Source organism: Eriocheir sinensis, chromosome 61 (genome assembly GCF_024679095.1).
Source record: "Eriocheir sinensis breed Jianghai 21 chromosome 61, ASM2467909v1, whole genome shotgun sequence".
Lineage (NCBI taxonomy): Eukaryota > Metazoa > Arthropoda > Malacostraca > Decapoda > Varunidae > Eriocheir > Eriocheir sinensis.
Window position 1 is genome coordinate 5,100,137 of NC_066569.1, and position 22,500 is coordinate 5,122,636.

The 22,500-nt window shown below is 40.2% G+C and overlaps 1 protein-coding gene across 1 annotated transcript in view; it reads right to left on the reverse strand.

The window, feature by feature from the left end:
• LOC126986214 (glutamate receptor ionotropic, NMDA 2B-like) overlaps positions 1 to 22,500 on the reverse strand; it is a 118,365-nt gene that overhangs the window by 83,414 nt on the left and 12,451 nt on the right. Inside the window, exons 3-5 of the mRNA XM_050842184.1 lie at positions 6,889 to 7,067; positions 5,481 to 5,671; positions 1,667 to 1,893 (exon numbers count right to left, since the gene is read on the reverse strand). Coding sequence (XP_050698141.1) covers positions 1,667 to 1,893; positions 5,481 to 5,671; positions 6,889 to 7,067 — 597 coding nt within the window. The remainder of the gene's footprint in view (positions 1 to 1,666; positions 1,894 to 5,480; positions 5,672 to 6,888; positions 7,068 to 22,500) is intronic.

Genomic DNA, 22,500 nt, shown 5'->3' on the forward strand with positions numbered 1-22,500 from the left:
TCTTCAATTATTTCCTTTTTTTTATTTTTTCGTTTTTTCTTCCTCTTCCTCTTCCTCTTCAATTATTTCCTTTTTTTTATTTTTTCGTTTTTTCTTCCTCTTCCTCTTCCTCTTCAATTATTTCCTTTTTTTTATTTTTTCGTTTTTTCTTCCTCTTCCTCTTCCTCTTCAATTATTTCCTTTTTTTCTTCTTTTTCTTTATTTTTTCTTATTTCAATTATTTCTCGTTTTTCTCTTCCTCTTGTTTTTTCTTTTTCTCATCAATTATTTTCCTGTTTTTTCTTTTCCTTCTCTTCTTATTCTTTCTCTTCCTCAATTATTCCCTTTTTTTCTCTTCTTCCTTTTCTCTTTTTCTTCCCTTCAATCTTTTCCTTTTTTCTCATCCTTCTTTTTCTCTTCCTTTTTTCTCTTTCTTCTTTTTCTCTTCCTTCTTTTTCTCTTCATTTTTTCTCTTTCTTCTTTTTCTCTTCCTTCTTTTTCTCTTCATTTTTTCTCTTTCTTCTTTTTCTCTTCCTTCTTTTTCTCTTCATTTTTTCTTTCTTCTTTTTCTCTTCCTTTTTTCTCTTCCTTCTTTTTCTCTTCATTTTTTCTCTTTCTTCTTTTTCTCTTCCTTTTTTCTCTTCCTTCTTTTTCTCTTCATTTTTTCTCTTTCTTCTTTTTCTCTTCCTTTTTTCTCTTCCTTCTTTTTCTCTTCATTTTTTCTCTTTCTTCTTTTTCTCTTCCTTTTTTCTCTTCCTTCTTTTTCTCTTCCTCCTTTTTTCTCTTCCTTCTTTTTCTCTTCATTTTTTCTCTTTCTTCTTTTTCTCTTCCTTTTTTCTCTTCCTTCTTTTTCTCTTCATTTTTTCTCTTCATTATTTCTCTTCCTTCTTTTTCTCTTCCTCCTTTTTTTCTCTTCCTCCTTCAACACATTATATACCTTCTACTTTTCCTTCCCTTTCCCTCCATTCCCTCCCTTTCCCCTCCTTTCCCTTACAACCCTCCCTTTCCTTTCTTCCCTTACCCTCCCTTCACATCTACTCCCCCATACGTAACCTCCCTTCTCTCTCTCTCTCCCTTCTCCCTTCCTTCCCTCACCTTTCCTCTCCCTTTTCCATCCTTTCTCTCCCTCCCTTCCTTGCCTTTTCCGTCTCTCCCTCTTCCTTCATTGCCTTTCCCATCGTCTTCCTCTTCTCTCCTTTCCCTCCCTCACCTTTCCTCTCCCTCTTTCATCCTTTTCTCTCCCTCCCTTCCTTGCCTTTTCCCTCTCTCCCTCTTCCTTCATTGCCTTTCCCATCGTCTTCCTCTTCCCTCCTCTCCCTTCTCTCTCCCTCCCTCTCTCCTTACCTACCCCCTACATCCCCTTACCCTACACTCACCTAACCTCCCCATCTCCCTTATTTACCTATGAAAAATGAACCCCTTACCCTCCACACACCCTTTCTTCCTTCCATTCCTTACCTTAATCTCCCTTTTTCACCCTCCCCTATTCTCCCCATCTCCCTTACCTCTTACCTATGAAAAGTGGAACCCCTTATACCCCCACACACACTTACCCACCTCCCCCACACCCACCCACACCTACCCACCTCCCCCACACAGACCCACACTTACCCACCTCTCCCCCCACACCCTTACCCTACACTTACCCACAACATACCCACCCTACATCCCCTTACCCAATACTTACCTAACATGCCCACGGGGAGTTCCTTGGACATCCGATCGCCCACCACGCTCTGAGTCACGATCCACATGTAATCCTTGTCCACCAGCCCCAATTTCTTCGCTTGGCCCATGATGGCAGTGGCTTCCTCCTTCGTCGAGTAGAGTAGAACGATGCGCGCCTCCGAGTTCTTGAGGCGGATGAGAGACTTCCTTACGTCGTCGATAACTATGGTGTCAATGATAACGAACCTGTGGGAGAGAGAGAGAGAGAGGTGAGGAGGAGACTGAAAGAAAGGAGAGAGAGAGAGAGAGGGAAGAAAGGAGAGAGAGAGAGAGAGAGAGAGAGAGAGAGAGAGAGAGAAGGAGGAGAAGAGAGAGAGAGAGTAAGAGAAGGGAGAAAGAGAGAAAAAGAAAAGGAAAAAGAGAGAAGATGAAAAAGGAGAAAATGAAAGGGAGAAAGAATGGAGAAGGAAAGAGGAAATAAAGAAAGGAGGAGGAGGAGGAGGAAGAAAGAAGATAAGGAGGAAGAAAAGAAAGAAAAGAAGAAATGAAGAAAAGAGGAAGAAGAAGGCAGGAAGAAGAAGAAGAAGAAGAAGAAGAAATGAAGAAATAAGAAGAAGAAGAAGAAGAAGAAGAAGAAGAAGAAGAAGAAGAAGAAGAAGAAGAAGAAGAAGAAGAAGAAGAAGAAGAAGAAGAAGAAGAAGAAGAAGAAGAAGAAGAAGAAGAAGAAGGTGAAAAATAAAAAAAATAAAAAATGAGAAAAATTACAACCCACGAGAGAGAGAGAGAGAGAGAGAGAGAGAGAGAGAGAGAGAGAGAGAGAGAGAGAGAGAGAGAGAGAGAGAGAGAGAGAGAGAAATAACCACCTCATTACAGACAGAAGGACACCCATCTCTCAAACGCATTCAGGTTCCAATACTCTCCTCCCGTCCCTGCCCACCACACTTCTCTCCCCATTTTCTCCTCCCCAGGGGGTGTGGAGGGGAGAAAACATCCCTCCTCCGGTCCTTGCCACCCCGAGGAATCCCCAGAGCCCATCGGAGGAAAAATTGCGTGGCGTGGAGGAAAGATATGGAGGAAAAAATTCGTGAGAAGAGGAAAATTCTCGCACTCGGAAGGGTAAAATGGAGTCTCCTACCTGCTCGTGACGTCAAAGGGATGAATAAAAACAATAACAACAGCGGAGCAATTTGGAATGTGAGTGAACTATCCTCTCTCTCTCTCTCTCTCTCTCTCTCTCTCTCTCTCTCTGGGGTCACTGAGAGAGAGAGAGAGAGAGAGAGAGAGAGAGAGCAAACAAGGAAGAAGGGAAAAGTTTGATCAGAGCGACAGTTAAAACAGAACCTCCTTCTCTCTCTCTCTCTCTCTCTCTCTCTCTCTCTCTCTCTCTCACTTGTACCCTTACCATTTTTTGCATGAAAGAGAGAGAAAGAAAGAGAAATGAAAGAAGGAAAGAAGGAAAGTGAGAAAGCAAAAGAAAGAAACAAAGAAAGTAAGAAAGAATGAAAGAAAGAAAGGAAGAAAGAAAGAAAGAAAGAGAGAAAGAAATTATGAAAGAAGGAAAAAGACAAAACAAAAGAGTAAGACAAAGAATGAAAGAAAGAAAGAAAAAAAAATGAAAGAAAGTAAGAAAGAAAATTATGAAAGAAGGAGAGGAAAGAAAAAATCAAAAGAGTAAAACAAAAGAAAGAAAAGAAAGAAAAATGAAAGAAAAAAATATAAAAAGGAGAAAAGAAAAAACAGAACATAAGAAATAGAGAATGACAAAAAAAGAAAAAAAAGGAAAAACACAAAAAAGTGAAAAAAAAGTATAAAAAACGAGAGAAATAAATAAAAGGGAGATATTTTTGTGGCTTTAATAAGAACAAGAAAAATAGCTCCCATTTAAGTCTTTCTTCTCTCTCTCTCTCCCTCCTCTCACCTCTCATCTTTTCCCTTCCTCTCCTTCCCTCCTTCATCTCTCTCCCTCTCTTCCTCTTATCCTCCCTCCCTCCTTCCTCCCTTCCCCTTACCTCTCCCTATCTCCCCCCCTCTCTCCTTTCCTCCCCATTTACCATCTGTCTCCCCCTCTCCCTTTCTCATCTTCCCACTCTCTCCCTCCCCTCCCTCCTTTCACCTTTTCTCCCTCCAGCAAAAAGGACGATTTGTCAAGGCGGGTGTCAGTGATGAGAGGGAGAGGAAAAGGTGGAGAAAGGGAGAGGAAGGGAGAAGGAAGGAAGGGGCAAAAAACAGGAGGATATGAGAGAGTACCCCATCAACTAAATGACCTGCCCCCCCCGTTTTCTTCTCTTTTATTTCCCTTTTGATCGACAATAATGAAAAGGGGGACTTATATATTAGCTTCCCCCCTTCCTTCCCCTTCTTTCCTCTTCCCTCCCCTTCCTTCCCCTTCTTTCCCCTTGCTTTCCCCTTCCTTCCCCTTCCTTCACCTTCCCTCCCTTTCCTTCCCCTTCCTTTCCCTTCTTTTCCCTTCCCTCCCCTTCTTTCCCCTTCCCTCCCCTTTCTTCCCCTTCCTTCACCTTCCCTCCCTTTCCTTCCCCTTCCTTTCCCTTCTTTTCCCTTCCCTCCCCTTCCTTCCCCTTTTTTCCCCTTTCCTCCCCTTCTTTCCTTCCTTCTTTCCCCTTCCATCCCCTTCCTTCCCCTTTCCTCCCCTTCTTTCCTTCCTTCTTTCCCCTTCCATCCCCTTCCTTCCCCTTCTTTCCCTTCCTTCCCCTTCCTTCCCCTTACCCTAATATCTATCCGAAGTCCTTATTTCCTACCGTAGACATTTTTTTCTTTATTAATCAGAAAAAGTACTATATTTTCTTTCTTCTTTTACCCTTAACAGATCTTCACAACCCCATTGAAACCTGTTACCCTGAAAAGTACCCAAGTCTACCCTAGTCTGCCCTTTGTATTCCTTCCCTAATACTTGCCCATCATTCTTTCCCCTCCCCATCCGTTCCTAACCCCTTCCCCATCATTCCAAACATCCCACCCCTTCCCCATCCCTTTCCAAACCTACACATCCCCCCAAAACATCCCACCCTTTCCCCATCCCTTTCCCAACCCTCCCAATCATCCCACCCCTTTCCCATCCTTCCCCATCCCTTTCCCAAACCTCCCCATCCCCCCAAACTTCCCACCCCTTTCCTACCCCTTTCCCAAACATCCCCATCCCCCCAAAACATCCCACCCTTTTCCCATCACTTCCCCATCACCCCAAACATCCTACCCCTTTCCCATCCTTTCCCCAATCCCTCCCCATCACAGTAAACATCTCACCCCTTCCCCATCTCTTTCCCAACCCCTTCCAAATCACCTAACCCATTCCCCATCCCTTTCCCAATCCTCCCCAAACATCCTACCCCTTCCCCATCCCTTTCCCAAACCTCCCCATCACCCCAAACATCCCACCCCATCCCCCATCCCTTTCCCAAACCTCCCCATCCCCCACAAAACATCCCACCCCTTTCCCATACTTTTCCCAAACCTCCCCATCCCCCCCATACAACCCACCCCTTTCCCATCCCTTTCCCAAACCTCCCCATCCCCCCCAAACATCCTACCACTTCCCCATCCCTTTCCCAATCCTCCCCATCATCCCAACCTCTTTCCCATCCCTTTCCTAAACCTCCCCATCCCCCCAAACATCCCAATCCTTCCCCATCCCTTTCCCAATCCTCCCCATCACCCCAGCCCTTCCCCTCCCACTTCCAACTTTTTTAAACCTTTCCAAACCCATCTTTACCTTCCCCGTCCATTTCCCGATCCTCCCAATCACCCCAACCCCTTTCCCATCCTTCCCCAACCTTCCCATCACCTCACCCATTTCCCAACCACTCCCCATCACCTACTTGGCTCTGTGCTGCTCCTGATGGCTCGCGACTTGATCCCTGACGGCCTGTACGAAGTCGGTGTGTCCGGCGATCTGAGAGGTCACGATGGAGAGGGAGTGCCACTGGTAGCGAACGAGGATGCTCAACATGGCGGCCGCTTGGTGATGCACAGAAGGGGCCAGCTGGATCCTGAGCCCCGTCTGTGCCGCCTGCAGGGGAGAGAGAGATAGAGAGAGAGGGTGGAAGGTAAAGAAAGTGTGTTAGTTTGTGCGTGGGGATGGGAAGAGGAGTTGCAGATGAGAATTGGTGGAGAAAAAATATAAAAGGAGGAAAAGAATTATAAACAGAGAATGAGAGAAAGAAAGAAAGAGAGAGAGAAATTATGAAAGAAGGAACGAGACAAAACATAAGAGTGAGACAAAGAAAGAAAGAAAAAAGAGACAAAAAGAAAGAAAGGAAGGAAAGAAAGAGAAAGAAATTATGAAAGAAGGAAAGAGACAAAACAAAAGAGTAAGACAAAGAAAAAAAGAAAGAAAGAAAGAAAGAAAGAAAGGAAGGAAAGAAAGAGAAAAAAATTATGAAAGAAGGAACGAAACAAAACAAAAGAGTAAAACATAGAAAGAAAGAAAGAAAGAAAGAAAGAAAGAGAGAAAGAAATTATGAAAGAAGGAAAGAGACAAAACAAAAGAGTAAGACAAAGAAAAAAAGAAAGAAAGAAAGAAAGGAAAGAAAGAAAGAGAAGAAAGAAAGTGAAAAGGAAATTATGAAAGAAGGAAAGAAAAGAACGTTAGGTAAAAAGAAAACGTTAGCTAGAAAAAAAACGTTCGGTAGAAATAAAACGTTCGGTCGAAAGAAAACGGGAGATAGATAGATAGAGAGATAGAGCCGCCTGAGAGAGAGAGAGAGAGAGAGAGAGAGAGAGAGAGAGAGAGAGAGAGAGAGAGAGAGAGAGAGAGAGAGAGAGAGAGAGAGAGAGAGAGAGAGAGAGAGAGAGAGAGAGAGAGAGAGAGAGAGAGAGAGAGAGAGAGAGAGAGTATTCCTTCGACTGGTAAACTATGCAACAGCCTTCCTCTGTCTGTATTTCCTCCTGCCTATAACCTGACCTCTTGACCTCTTCTCCCGAAACTGACCTCTCTTTTGACCTCTTGTTGAATGTCATGTTATTGGAGGCCTAGTGTGCTTTTTTTTTTTTGCTTTCATTTTTGTTCTGTTGCCCTTGAACTGTCCTTGCTGTAAAATAATGTGTGTGTGTGTGTGTGTGTGTGTGTGTGTGTGTGTGTGTGTGTGTGTATATAGGGCTGTAAGGGGGAACTAAAAAGCAGAATGGGAGCAAAGCAGAAAGAAAACGGGAAGCTATCTCTAGACCCCTCCCCCAAATACCCTCCCTTATTACTTTCCCTCCCACGCCCTCGCTCACCTGACTCACCTGCTCCAGCCCAGAGTTGTCGGCGTTCCAGGCGATGACGGGGATGCCCAGGTAGCCGGCCAGCTGCAGGAAGTACTGGGCGGAGGCTGTGGCGCGCCCGTAGTTCTCCGTGCAACTCAGAAAGATAATTGCAGACACATTCTCCGGCAAAAACCTCTCGCAAAGACTGTTGAGGATGACTGTGGAGGAGAGAGAGGGAGAGAGAGGTGGAGAGAGAGGAGAGAAGGAGACAGAGGGAGACAGGGTTTAAAGAGGAAAAGGAGAGGAGGAGAGAAAGTGAGAAAGAGGGAGAGAGAGGAGAAGAGAGGGGGAAGAGGAAGGGGAGAGTGAGGAGAGAGAGGAGAGAGGGGAGAGAGGAGGAGAGAGAGAGAGAGAGAGAGAGAGAGAGAGAGAGAGAGAGAGAGAGAGAGAGAGAGAGAGAGAGAGAGAGAGAGAGAGAGAGAGAGAGAGAGAGAGAGAGAGAGAGAGAGAGAGAGAAAGTGGGAAGCGGTGGGAGACAGAGAGAGAGAGAGAGAGAGAGAGAGAGAGAGAGAGAGAGAGAGAGAGAGAGAGAGAGAGAGAGAGAGAGAGAGAGAGAGAGAGAGAGAGAGAGAGAGAGATTGAAACAGGTAAGTAGATTTTAATTAGCAGGTGATAAGAGAACGAGAAGAAACAAAGGAGAGAATAAAGGAAGGGAAAAGGGAGAAGGAGGGAAGAATGCAAAGATAGGAAAAAGAAAATAGAGATAGAGAAAACAAAGATAAAGAAAATAAATACAGAAAACAAAGAGAAAGGAAAATAAGGTGAGAAGGGGAAGGAAAGTTAGGGAAAAGGGGACAAAGAAAAGAGGAAGAGGAGAAAGAAAGAATAAGGTGAAAGAAAAAGAGGAAAAAAATATCAAGTAAAACAAGAGGAAAATGCGAATATAAGGAAGAGAAAAAAAAAGAAGAATAAGGTGAAATAAGGAAAGAAAGAGAAAGGAAGAGAAACGGAAGATAAACGGAATAGAGAGAATAAAGACGAAAAAAAGGAAAAAAAATATTGAGAAGAAAAATTAATAAAAATGGAAAAGAGAAAAAAAGAAGAAATGGAAGAAGGGAAGGGGAGGAAAATAGAGTGGAAAGCAAAAGGAAGAAAACACAAAACCAGAGAAAAAGAGGGAACTGAAAAAGAGGAAAAAAAAGGGAAGAAGCGGGGGAAATTAGGGAAAAAGAGCTGAATAGAGGGGAAAGAAGGGGAAGAAGAGGGGAAAAGAAAGGAAAGAAGGGGAAGAAGAGGGGAAAAGAAAGGAAAGAAGGGGAAGAAGAGGGGAAAAGAAAGGAAAGAAGGGGAAGAAGAGGGGAAAAAGAGGGGAAAGAAGGGGAAGAAGAGGGGAAAAGAAAGGAAAGAAGGGGAAGAAGAGGGGGAAAAAGAGGAACGAAGGGAAAGAAGAGGGAAAAAGAAAGGAAAGAAGGGAAGAAGAGGGGAAAAGAAGAGGAAGAAAGAAAGAGAAGGAAGAAGAGGAAGAGAGAAGGGAAAAGAAAGGAAAGAAGGGGAAGAGGGGAAAAAGAGGAAAGAAGGGGAAGAAGAGGGGAAAAGAAAGGAACGAAGGGGAAGAAGAGGGGAAAAAAGAGGAACGAAGGGGAAGAAGAGGGGAAAAAAGAGGAACAAAGAGGAAGAAGAGGGGAAAATAAGGGAAAATGAGGGGAAAGAGGGTAAGAAGAGGGGAGGAAAGTGACAGGTGATGAACTCAACAGGTAAACAAACTCATTAATCAACAGGTGAACCCTATACTGCATTAGAGAGAGAGAGAGAGAGAGAGAGAGAGAGAGAGAGAGAGAGAGAGAGAGAGGAATATGATAAAGGAAGAGATAGATAGATATACGGTTCTCTCTCTCTCTCCTTTTTCTCTCTACAATTCCTCACTCACTTTCTGTTTTTCAAACTCTAATAACATCCATTCTCTCTCTCTCTCTCTCTCTCTCTCTCCGTCCCAGAGAGAGAGAGAGAGAATTACCATTGTATAACACGCAGCTAATAATTAATTCCGAGTTATCTTACAGCACCGGAAATGGAACTCTCTCTCTCTCTCTCTCTCTCTCTCAGGGGCGGATGCAGAGATGAAAAAGAGACAAATAACTGTAAATCTATCAATCTCTTCCTTTATCATCTCTCTCTCTCTCTCGTGTTGGTCAGGTCATCTTTAACAGTTTCCGATTGCTTAGTGAGATCACGTAATTTTGCTTCCTCCTCCTCCTCCTCCTCCTCCTCCTCCTCCTCCTCCTCCTCGTCTTCCTCCTCCTCCTCCTGCTCCTTCTCCTGCTCCCTCCTCCTCCTCCTCCTCCTCCTTCTTCCTCCTTTCAATGATAACCTCTCTCTCTCTCTCTCTCTGCCCACCTGCCTCCTCCTTCTCCTCTTCTTCCCTCCTCCTTCCTCTCTCTCTCTCTCTCTCTCTCTCTCTCTCTCTCTCTCTCTCTCTCTCTCTCCACTTGTCCCCTCTCATTCTCCCACAAATATCACCTCCTTCAACCCTCCTCCTCCTCCTCCTCCTCCTCCACCTCCTCCACCACCACCTCCTCCTCCTCCTCCTCCTCCTCCTCCTCGCTCATCGTTCATTCCTCTTACATACTAACCTCTTCCACCACACTCCTCCTCTTCCTCCATCTCCTCCACCTCCCCCCCCCTCCTCCTCTTCCTCCTCCTCCTCCTCCTCCTTTTCTTCTTCCTGCTTCACAACCACCACCACCTCCTCTCTTTGTCTTCCTCTTCTACCTCCTCTTCTTCCTCCTCCTCCTTCTCCTCTTCTTCCTCCTCTTCCTCTTCCTCCTCCTTAACCCACTGAGAAAGAGGATCAAGTAGCTTATAGTCATGTTGTATAAGTGATCAGATCCTTGCCTTGTGCTCCTGATCCCCTTAAAAGGAAGACTTAAGGGGATTGAAACCTATTTAAAAGGATTAAATCGTTTATACTTTTTATCCGCACGATTATTGGAGTTTTTGATGAGGAATTGAAAGAGAATGAGTTAACAAGCAAAAGAAAACAAGAAAAATCAAGTAAATAAGAAAACGCCAAGAAAAATATATATAAAAAAAGAACGAGAGATCAATCGGTGAAACAGATAAGGGAAAGAAAACAAGGAATAAGTGAATAAAGAAATAAATACAAATAAGAAATAAGTAAATAAAAAAATACGAAAAAGACAAGAAACACATAAAAAATAAAAACAAGGAATAAGTGAATAAAGAAATAAATACAAATAAGAAATAAGTAAATAAAAGAATATGAAAAAAAGACAAGAAATACATAAAAAATAAGTTAATAAAGATATAACAAGAAATAAGGAAACGAGGAAATAAGAAAATAAGGAGAATAACAATGAAGAACAAGCAAAAAAAATAGCTAAGAAAATGTAACACGAATAAGAAAATGAGTCAATAAATGAAGAAAATAAGCAAGTTAAAAAAAAATTAAAAACGACCTAAAGATTAATCAGTGAAATAAAAGAAGAAGTAAGAAAAAAAGAAAAAAAGAAAATATGGAGAAAATCAGAAATAAGGAAATGAAAAAAATATTAAAACCGAACAAAAGATTAATCAGTGAAATAAAAGAAGAAATAAGAAAAAAGAAAAAAAGAAAATATGGAGAAAATCAGAAATAAGGAAATGAAAAAAATAGATGAAAAGAAATAGATGAAAGTGAGTAGATGAGTACACAAGAAAATGAATAAGAAAATTAGAAAACAGGAGAAAATAGACAAAAATTATGAAATCAAGTACAGAATAAAATGAATAAGAATATGACGAAAGAGGAAGTAAGAAAAAAAATAAACAGAAATAAAGAAAACAAAAGATCACGTCATAAGAGCCTTTGCAAACTCCTTGTGATTCTTAAATAATAAAAGAACGAAAAACAAGAAAAAAATCAATTCCTTATCATGTCATTCAATAGTTTCTGATCCTCTTATGAGAGAGAGAGAGAGAGAGAGAGAGAGAGAGAGAGAGAGAGAGAGAGAGAGAGAGAGAGAGAGAGAGAGAGAGAGAGAGACACAGAGACAGAGAGAGAGAGAGAGAGAGAGAGAGAGAGAGAGAGAGAGAGAGAGAGAGAGAGAGAGAGAGAGAGAGAGAGAGAGAGAGAGAGAGAGAGAGAGAGAGAGAGAGAGAGAGAGAGAGAGAGAGAGAGACAGAAAGAAAGAAACACACACACACACACACACACACACACACACACACACACACACACACACACACACACACACACACACAAAATATTGATAAACCATTTGCATAAAGAAGACAGTTAAGAAAGGTCGTGAATCCCATTGAAAGACGCCGCACAAAGGATTTAATCGCCCACGTGACGCACAAAAGGGATTGAAACCTACACAAAAAGATTCGAAAAGAGGATCGGAAACTCTTCTACCTCGCTTGTATAAATAGAGAGAGAGAGGGAATCCAATCGCCTATAGTTTGGTGGTTTCTCCGGAGCGTGTGATAGACGGCGTGTTTGTCTGTGTGTTTATAGAGGGTTCAATCGTTTATAGTGAAGTTTATATCGTTTATGAATTATCGGTGATTTTTATTATAGATAATTATAATTGGATGAGTTTTATGGATTTTTACGCTTAATTTGAGATAGGTTATGTCTTCTTCTCTCTCTCGAGTGAGTTAGTGAGTGCGTGAGTGACAGATTCCACTTAAGATTGAGACGAGTTGAGAGAGACAGAGAGAGAGAGAGAGAGAGAGAGAGAGAGAGAGAGAGAGAGAGAGAGAGAGAGAGAGAGAGAGAGAGAGAGAGAGAGAGAGAGAGAGAGAGAGAGAGAGAGAGAGAGAGAGAGAGAGAGAGAGAGAGAGAGAGAGAGAGAGAGAGAGAGAGAGAAGGGCATGAACCACACTTAAAGACAGATATATTTCTTGGGTTTGTGGCCACGAGGGGCGTCCATTCTCTTTAATGGGCTCCGTTTTCTTCCATTTCTCTCTCCGTTTTCTTTTTTCTCTCCCTCTCTCTCTCTCTCTCTCTGTATCCCAACGCTGCTGCCAGGTAACAATCTCTCTCTCTCTCTCTCTCTCTCTCTCTCTCTCTCTCTCTCTCAAAAATATAAAAGTTTGGCATTATATTAAAGTTAAGGGGAAGAAAATCGCAATATGGTCGTAATGGAGGAAGGGAAAGACTGTTAAAAGGAATAAGAAGGAAAAGAAAAGATAATTGAAAGTAAAAAGTAAGTATACGTAGGATAATAGTTTGAGTAAAGTAAAGTATTAAGTATGGTATAAAGTAATTCATTTAAGGATACAGAATAAAAAGAAAATCAAGAAATAGGGGAACTGAAGATTGAGAAAATGAAGAAATAAAGATAGAGAAAAATGAAAAGATAGAAAGCAATGTAGAATAAAATGAAAAGATAGGAAAGTAAAATCTTCAAATATAGGAAAAAAGATAGGTTAGAGAAAAAAGAGAATCAAGAAATAAGAAAAATGAAGATTGAGAAAATGAAGAAATGAAAACAGAAAAAATTAAAAGATAGAAAGCAATGTATAATAAAATCAAAAGATAGGAAAGTAAAATCTTCAAATATAGGGAAAAAAAGATAGGTTAGAGAAAAAAGAGGATCAAGAAATAAGAAAAATGAAGACTGAGAAAATGAAGAAATGAAAACAGAAAAAATTAAAAGATAGAAAGCAATGTATAATAAAATGAAAAGATAGGAAAGTAAAATCTTCAAATATAGGGAAAAAAAAGAAATAAGAAAAATGAAGATCGAGAAAATGAAGTAATGAAAGATACAGAAAAAAATGAAAAGATAGAAAGCAATGTAGGATGAGATGAAGAGACAGGAAATTAAAACCTTCAAATATACGAAAAAAAAGATAGGTTAGAGAAAAACTGAGATACATAATAACACATAAAATTACATACAAGAAAAGATGAAGGTAAACGACAATAAAGAATAAAGCTGAACAGGAAAAGTAACGAAAGAAATAATATAAATAAAATAATAAAAGACTTACTTCTTACCGTACTTACTTACCCTACTTAATACTTTATTTCTATCACACTATTATCTTACGTATACTTACTTACTAATGAAATAGGAAAACAATAAATGAGACGGAAAAGGAGAGAGAGAGAGAGAGAGAGAGAGAGAGAGAGAGAGAGAGAGAGAGAGAGAGAGAGAGAGAGAGAGAGAGAGAGAGAGAGAGAGAGAGAGAGAGAGAGAGAGAGAGAGAGAGAGAGAGAGAGTGGTGAGGGAAATGAAGACACCAATAAAATGACGGCAAATGAGATATCTCGGACATATGAGAAGGAATATTGAGATGGAGGCTGCGGTGTTGACTGGGATGGTTAAAGGCAGAAGTGCAAGAGGGAGACAGAGAGAGAAACTTATGGATGGTGTGACGAGAGTGGCGGGAGGACATCTTAACCCCTTGACTGCGGATATCCTACCAGAAGACATCACCAAGCTACAGGAGTGGAACAAAAAGTGGCTGCTACAATTTAATGAAGAAAAATGTAAAGTTCTGCACCTTGGGAGGGGATATCCAGCACACCAATACCACATGGGAAACACTCCACTATCCACCACAGAGGCTGAGAAAGACCTGGGAGTGTATGTTACCAGGCTACCAGTGAAGGGATATCCAGCACACCAGTACCACATGGGAAACGCTCCACTATCCACCACAGAGGCTGAGAAAGACCTGGGAGTGTATGTTACCAGGCTACCAGTGAAGGGATATCCAGCACACCAATACCACATGGGAAACACTCCACTATCCACCACAGAGGCAGAGAAAGACCTGGGAGTGTATGTTACCAGGCTACCAGTGAAGGGATATCCAGCACACCAATACCACATGGGAAACACTCCACTATCCACCACAGAGGCTGAGAAAGACCTGGGAGTGTCTGTTACCAGGCTACCAGTGAAGGGATATCCAGCACACCAATACCACATGGGAAACACTCCACTATCCACCACAGAGGCTGAGAAAGACCTGGGAGTGTCTGTTACCAGGCTACCAGTGAAGGGATATATAGCACACCAATACCACATGGGAAACATTCCACTATCCACCACGGAGGCTGAGAAAGACCTGGGAGTGTATGTTACCAGGCTACCACTGAAGGGATATCCAGCACACCAATACCACATGGGAAACACTCCACTATCCACCACAGAGGCTGAGAAAGACCTGGGACTATATGTTACCAAGCTACCAGCGAAAGCCAAATCCATGCCAATCATAGCGGACGGGTTACGCTTGTTGAGTTCATGCAGCTAACAAGAGACAGAATCAGGTGGCGCTCCGTGGTTACCGAAGTCCTGGTGGATACGGTACGTCGGTAAGGCAAGGTAAGGTACACTAATTTTTACTTACAATTATATTTTGTTTTCATTCTTACTCCATTTAAAAAGCTTTCCCTTCATCCATTACGACCATATTACGATCTTCTAATACTTAACTTATTTTTACTTACAATTATCTTTCATTTTCATTCTTACTCCATTTAACAACCTTTCCCTTCTTCCATTACGTCCATATTACGATCTTTTTTCTTCCCCTTAACTTTAATATAACCCCAAACATTTTTCAACGATAGACTTTATAAAGGAATATATAAAACACAACACAAGTGAATTTAAGAACAAAGAAGAAGTGGAAATATATGATAAAGAAGAAGAAACAAAATAAAAGAGAAAAATTGAGATACAGTAAAGAAACTATTGAACTGTACAAAAGAAAACGTTAAAGAGAGAGAAATTAAAGGAGAAAGAAATAGAGAAAGAGACTTAAAGGACGAGAGAGAGAGAGAGAGAGAGAGAGAGAGAGAGAGAGAGAGAGAGAGAGAGAGAGAGAGAGAGAGAGAGAGAGAGAGAGAGAGAGAGAGAGAGACACTGGTGGCAGCGGTGGGAGAGAGAGAGAGAGAGAGAGAGAGAGAGAGAGAGAGAGAGAGAGAGAGAGAGAGAGAGAGAGAGAGAGAGAGAGAGAGAGAGAGAGAGAGAGAGAGAGAGAGAGAGAGGGGGGGGAGAAATAGAAGATATATAAGAAAGGGAGGGAGGGGGTGAGGAAAAAGAAAGGAAGGGAAGGGAGGGAGAAAGGGAAGGCAGGAATCAAAGAAAACGGAGTGGTGACAATAGGAAGAAAATGGGATCCCTTTACGAGGGGGACTTAGGGAAAACGGACCCTAATTACTGACTTACAGCGGAGGCTGCAACGATTGTTTAGACTTTAAGATGAGAAACGAAGGAAAGGAGGAAAAGGAAAAGGAACAAGGGAAAGGAGAGGAAATGAGTGAATGAACGTAGATGAGAAAGAAGGAAAATTAAAGAAAAATTGAAAAGGAGATAAGATATAATAAAGAAACGCTAAAGAGAGGAAGAGAAAAATTGTTATGATGAAAGAAAGGGCAGAGAAAAGAGAGTAACAGACAGGAAATTAGAGGGGAAAAAGGTGAAAAGATTAGACTTATGATACGAATACGAGGAAAACAGAAAATTGTGAAAGGAGGGAAAAAAAGAAAGTAAAAGTGAGGAGAAAATTAAACTAGAAGGTAATAAAGGAAGAGTAGAAAATATTGAAAGCAGTGAAGAAAATAAATGAAATAGGAAAACAATGAGACAAAAAAAGGAAAAAGAAGATGAAAAGAGGGCAAACGAGATCATGACAGGAGAAAATATAAAGTAGGCGTCAATAAAAGAAGAAAACGGAGATAAAAGAGTAAAAGAAGGAAGTAAAAGGAGAAATAAAAACTAGAGAAAACAAAGAAAGAAGGAAGATTGAGATGGAAAACAGGGAGAGAGGAGTAACACCGCGATATCAACACTAAAACCATATATAGAAATTTACCTCTTTTTTGGACACTCTTTACTTCTGTCTGTTGTGGGAGCGGTGAGTAGCGGGCTTTTTTTTTTCTATACTCTCTTTGTTGCCCTTGAGCCGTCTCCTTTGTTAAAAAAAAAAAGGAAAAAAAGAAATAAAAGACTGGATGCGGAAAGTGAAAACATATATATAAGAACAGAAATAAACAATGAATCCAACAAAGGAAAACAGACAATATAAAATGGACCATAGAAAGCAATAAAAGGGAAGAAGAAAGGACACTGAGATAAGGAGAATCAGGGCGCCTTTACGACCGAATTCGATCCTTTTCTTTGGCACCTCTCTGTCTTTTTCACGGGGGGCGGCGGAGGGCAACTTTTTTTCTTATCTATTTTATCACCTCCGTAGATGACAGCAGAGGACATAATGGCCCCTCCCTCCTCACTAGCTGGAGTTAACTCGATTATTTTATTTCACCGTTACCTGTCTGTCTTATACCCTGGCGAGAGGTTATTCCTGCCACTGACAACTTCATACACTTCTCCTTTCTTCCTTTTTCTCTTCTTCGCTGTCTTCTCCTTGTCTCCCTTTCCGTTTACTTCTTCTTTTCCTTTGTTCCTTTCTTCCTTCCCTCCCATATTCCCTGGCGAGAGGTTATTCCTGCCACTGACAACTTCATACACTTCTCCTTTCTTCCTTTTTCTCTTCTTCGCTGTCTTCTCCTTGTCTTCCTTTCCGTTTACTTCTTCTTTTCCTTTGTTCCTTTCTTCCTTCCCTTCCATATTCCCTGGCGAGAGGTTATTCGAGCCATTGACAACAGCCTCACACACTTCTCCTTTCTTCCCTTCTCTTTTCTTCATTTTCTTCTCCTTGTCTTCCTTTTCTTTCCCTCCATTTCTTTTTGCTTTATCCTTTTCTTCCTTCCCTCCCATATTCCCTGACGAGAGGTTATTCCTGCCACTGACAACTTCACACTTTCCTTCTTTCTTCCCTTCTCTTTTATTCACTTTCTTCTCCTTGTCTTCCTTTTCTTTCCCTCCACTTCTTTTTGCTTTGTCCTTTTCTTCCTTTCTTCCCGGCGAGAGGTTATTCCTGCCACTGACAACAGCCTCACACACTCCTCCTTTCTTCCCTTCTCTTTTCTTCACTTTCTTCTCCTTGCCTTCCTTTCCGTCTACTTCTTCTTTTTCTTTAGTCCCTTTCTTCCTTCCCTCCTTATTCCCTGACGAGAGGTTATACCAGCCACTGACAACCTCACACACCTCTCCATTCTTCCTTTCTCTCTCCTTCACTTTCTTCTCCTTGTCTTCTTCGATTAGAGAAAATTGAAAATATTGACATTAAGATAGAGGAAGAATAGGAGATAAGAAATAACAGAGAAAGCCATACAAATGAAAACACAAAGCACTAGAGTATAAAACAAAGTCATTTCAAAAGTACATCATTGATAAGAGAAAGAAAAAGGACCACAGACCAAACTTTAAAGGATTAGAACCTCGTTAAAAGGGATTAGATTTGGGGTTTTCGAGTCTTCAACATTAGAAAACGAAAACAATGATAAAAGAGGGAGACATAATGAGTTACAAAAGTTTCTCATTAAGTAACAAAACGCGAAAGAGAAGGAAAAGAGAAAACAGGGATATATTAAAATTTGAAGTCTCACCCATTAGAAAACGAAAACAAGGACATTAGTGGGAGACGGAATGAGTTTCAAAAGTTTCTCATTAATTGAAAAAAACGTGAGAAAGAAAATAGAACATAAAGTAATATCAAACTTCCACAATTAACACAGAAAAAGGAGAAAAATCATATAGAAGCAGTTTATAATAGAGTCCACCATTAACAAAAGACTGAAAAAAAATAGAAAACGACAGACAGAGGTAGTTTTAAAAGATTCTCATTAATTTAAAAAAAACGTGAGAGAAAAGAAAAAGAGAACACAAAGTAATATCAAACTTCCACAATTAACACAGAAAAAGGAGAAAAATCATATAGAAGCAGTTTATAATAGGGTCCACCATTAACAAAAGGAAGAAAAAATAATGAAAACGAAAAACAGAATTAGTTATCAAAGTTTCTCATTAATTAAAAAAACGCGAAAGAGAAAGAAAATAGACCACAAAGTAATATCAAAGTTCCACAATTATCACGGAAAAAGGAGAGAAATCATATAGAAGTAGTTTAACAGGGTCCACCATTAACAAAAGGAAGAAAAAATAAGGAAAACGAAAGACAGAATTGGTTATAAGAGATTCTCATTAATTAAAAAAAAAAAACGAAAGAGAAGGAAAAGAGAACACAAAGTAATATCAAATTTCCACAAATTACACAACAAAAGGAGATGAAATGTATAGAAGTAGTTTAACAGGGTCCACCATTAACAAAAGGAAGAAAAAATAAAGAAAACGAAAGACAGAATTAGTTAAGAAAGATTCTCGCTAATTAAAAAAAAAAACGCGAAAGAGAAGGAAAAGAGAACACAAAATAATATTAAAGTTCCACAAATTACACAACAAAAGGGGAGAAAATATATAGCAGTAGTTTAATAGAATCCACCATTAACATGAGGAAGAAAATATAAAGAAAACGGAGGAGTAACACACATTATATGGACGAATAGCTTACAGAAAACGGCAAACACGAAACGAAAGTAAGAAAAAGAAAGATTATAAAAAGTATCACAAAACTATAAAAGAAAATGCCTGAAGAAATAACACAAAGAAGGAGAAAGGAGAGGGAAAGAAGCCAAAGAAAATGGAATATGAGTACCTTTCTTATCACCGGCAATTACAGAAAACGGCCACTTTTTATGGGTGTCTTATGAAAATTCGGAGGTCGTAAAATTCCTCTTAGTATTCAATAACAGGAAGAAAAGAAGAAAAGGAGAGAGAGAGAGAGAGAGAGAGAGAGAGAGAGAGAGAGAGAGAGAGAGAGAGAGAGAGAGAGAGAGAGAGAGAGAGAGAGAGAGAGAGAGAGAGAGAGAGAGAGAGAGAGGAGGGGAAAAATGTTATTACTGTTATTATTATTCTATCGTTATTATAGAAAGTAGTAGTTGTAAAAGTAGTAGTAGTAGTAGTAGTAGTAGGAGGAGGAGGAGGAGGAGGAGGAGGAGGACGAAAGTAGAAATGGAAGTAGAAAAGAAGAAAAGGAAAGGAGGAAGAAGAAGAAGAAGAAGAAGTAAAGAATAAAAGGAAAAGGAAAAAAGAAAAACATGAAGAAAAAGAGAAGAAAAGGAAAAGAAAAAGTAGAAGAGAAGAAAAAAGAGAAATAAAGAAGCTGACTAAGAGGAAAAGAACAGATGAAGAATTAAATTTCAAACACTATAATTTGTCATATTATTTTTCTCACAATAAATAAAGAAAAATAAATGAACGAAGCAAAAACAAAACAATAAATAAAAGACTGAGCTATCAAACAAACAAAAGAAACACATAAATAATTAAATAAAACAAGGAAATACACAAAACAAAACACAGGCACTCCGTTTTCTATTAGTTCGGCATCCCATTTTCTTCTCTGGTCCATTTCCTCTCACATTTTGGGGCATTAGGCGGCTTCCTGTGCGTGTGTGTGTGTGTGTGTGTGTGTGGGTGTCTGTGTGTCCATTAATCATGTATATTTGCAAACCCTGTATTGGTACGTTTAACAGCGTATGTGGGTGTGTGGGTGTATGTGGGTGTGTGTGTGTCCATTAATCATGTATATTTGCAAACCCTGTATTGGTACGTTTAACTGCGTATGTGAGAGTGTGTGTGTGTGTGTGTGTGTGTGTGTGTGTGTGTGTGTGTGTGTGTGTACGTCATCAATCATGTAGGCATCGCTCACTCCCAATAGCCAGTTTTCAGACATATATTTTTTTTCCTTTTTTTTACAATATTTCATGTGTCCAGTTTCGCACTCAGTCGATCAAAACACACACACACACACACACACACACACACACACACACACACACACACACACACACACACGAAAAATGATAAAAATAGAAAAATAATATAAGAAGAATATTTTTAGGATTAATTCATATTCTAATTATTTTTTTCCACCGTGCCAAAAGAAAACAGGAGTATAAATAATGATAATAATAATAATAATAATAATAATAATAATAATAATAATAATAATAATAATAATAATAATAATAATAATAATAATAATAATAATAATAATAATAATAATAATAATAATAATAATAATAATAATAATAATAATAATAATGGAATCAGCTTAAGATTTAAAATGAGCTCTGAAATAAATATAAAAAGTCTCTCTCTCTCTCTCTCTCTCTCTTCTGTTCCATTCCATCCCTTCCTTTTAACTTTTCTTCTTCTCATATTTTTTTACTTCTTTTCTTTATACTGTTAATACATCTACCCCTCTCTCTCTCTTCTGTCCCATTCCATCCCTTCCTTTTCTCCTTTCTTCCTTTCATATTTTTTACTTCTTTTCTTTTTACTGTTAATACACATACCCCCCCTCTTCTCCTCTCTCTCTCTCTCTCTCTCTCATGTGATGTGGCTACACGTACGCTCCATAAACTTCGGCGCCTCCACCTCTCAATATCCACACGCGATGCATCACACGTGGTTCATTAGAGAGAGAGAGAGAGAGAGAGAGAGAGAGAGAGAGAGAGAGAGAGAGAGAGAGAGAGAGAGAGAGAGAGAAAAGGAAGAAATGCACAATATTTATAAGGAAAACTTTAAAAATCGAAAGGGACATAGAAAGAAGGGAGAGAAAGAGCGAGATAGAAAAGAGAAAAAAAGAAAAAATTGAACGAAGAATGGAAAGAGAAAATAAAGAAAAAAAAAGATAAGGATAAGGATAAGAAAAGGATAAGGATAAGAAATAAAAAAGAAGAAAAATAAGAAACAAGAAAAAAAAATAAGGATAAGAAGAATACCCAAAAGATTTAAAAGAAACAAACAATAAAAAAAATAACAAGAGATAATAGAAAAATAAATAATAACAATAAATAATAATGAAAAATAATAGAGATGAAAATAAAAAAATTAAAAGTATAATAAAAAAATAAAGAAATAGACTGAATAAAAGATTAAGTCATTTTAATACGAGAAGATTTTTCGGATATATATTTTCTCTCTCTCTCTCTCTCTCCAGTCATCCATTTATTTGAAGTATCTTATATTCCTCATTAATAATTTTCCTGCATTTTATCTCCTCCTCCTCCTCCTCCTCCTCCTCCTCCTCCTCCTCCTCCTCGTCCTTCTCTACCATTCCTCTCTCTTCCATCACATCTCTCACTTCCTCCTCCTCCCACCAAACTACTTACGCCCTCCTCCTCCTCCTCCTCCTCCTCCACCTCCTCGTCCTTCACCATTCCTCTTCCATCACCACACTCACTTCCTCCTCCTCCCACCAAACTACTTACGCCCTCCTCCTCCTCCTCCTCCTCCTCCTCCTCCTCCTCGTCCTTCTCTACCATTCCTCTCTCTTCCATCACATCTCTCACTTCCTCCTCCTCCCACCAAACTACTTACGCCCTCCTCCTCCTCCTCCTCCTCCTCCTCCTCCCTCGTCCTTCTACCATTCCTCTCTTCCATCACATCTCTCACTTCCTCCTCCTCCCACCAAACCACTTACGCCCTCCTCCTCCTCCTCCTCCTCCTTCTCCTCCTCTTGCTGCTCCTCCTCCTCCTCCTCCTCCTCCTCCTCCTCCTCCTCCTCCTCCTCCTCCTCCTCGTCCTTCTCTACCATTCCTCTCTCTTCCATCACATCTCTCACTTCCTCCTCCTCCCACCAAACTACTTACGCCCTCCTCCTCCTCCTCCTCCTCCTTCTCCTCCTCTTGCTGCTCCTCCTCCTCCTCCTCCTCCTCCTCCTCCTCCTCCTCCTCCTCCTCGTCCTTCTCACCATTCCTCTCTCTTCCATCACATCTCACACTTCCTCCTCCTCCCACCAAACTACTTACGCCCTTCTCCTCCTCCTCCTCCTCCCCCTCCTCCTCCTCCTCCTCCTCCTCCTCACTATCATGCACTCGCCCTCCTCACTATCTCACGTATATATCAAGTAAGCCAATTTTTTAGCTTATCTTAAATGCCTCCTCTCTCTCTCTCCCTCCTTTCTTCTTTCTTCTCTCTCATTTGCCAAGACACCTGACCTGGATAAGCAAAGAGAGAGCGAGAGAGAGAGAGAGAGAGAGAGAGAGAGAGAGAGAGAGAGAGAGAGAGAGAGAGAGAGAGAGAGAGAGAGAGAGCGAGAGAGAGAGAGAGAGAGAGAGAGAGAGTGTCATGCTCTCAGCTAATGATATCAATAACTATTTTTCTTGAGACATAAGCTAGTAATAATAATAATAATAATAATAATAATAATAATAATAATAATAATAATAATAATAATAATAATTAATCTTTTCCGTCATTTTCTTTATCAATACACAATCTCTCTCTCTCTCTCTCTCTCGCTTTGTCAATCTGTTGCTATTGAAGGTCTGTGATTGGTTCTGGACCCAGCCAATCAGAGGGTCTTTTGGTGGAGTTGAGAGGCGGTGGTGGTGGTGGTGGTGGTTGTTGTGGTAGTAGTAGTAGTAGTAGTAGTAGTAGTAGTAGTAGAAGAAGGAGTAAATGAAATGTGATTGTCAAGATCCGTAGACTTTCTCGTGAAAATTCTTATTGCCGTTAAAAGTAGTAGTAGTAGTAGTAGTAGTAGTAGTAGTAGTAGTAGTAGTAGTAGTAGTAGTAGTAGTAGTAGTAGTAGTAGTAGTAGTAGTGGAGATCTCTTAAATAACAACAATAAAAACAAAAACAACAATAACAACAATAGTAACAAGAGGAAAAAGAAAAAAAAGGAAAAGAAGAAGAAAAAGAAGAAATA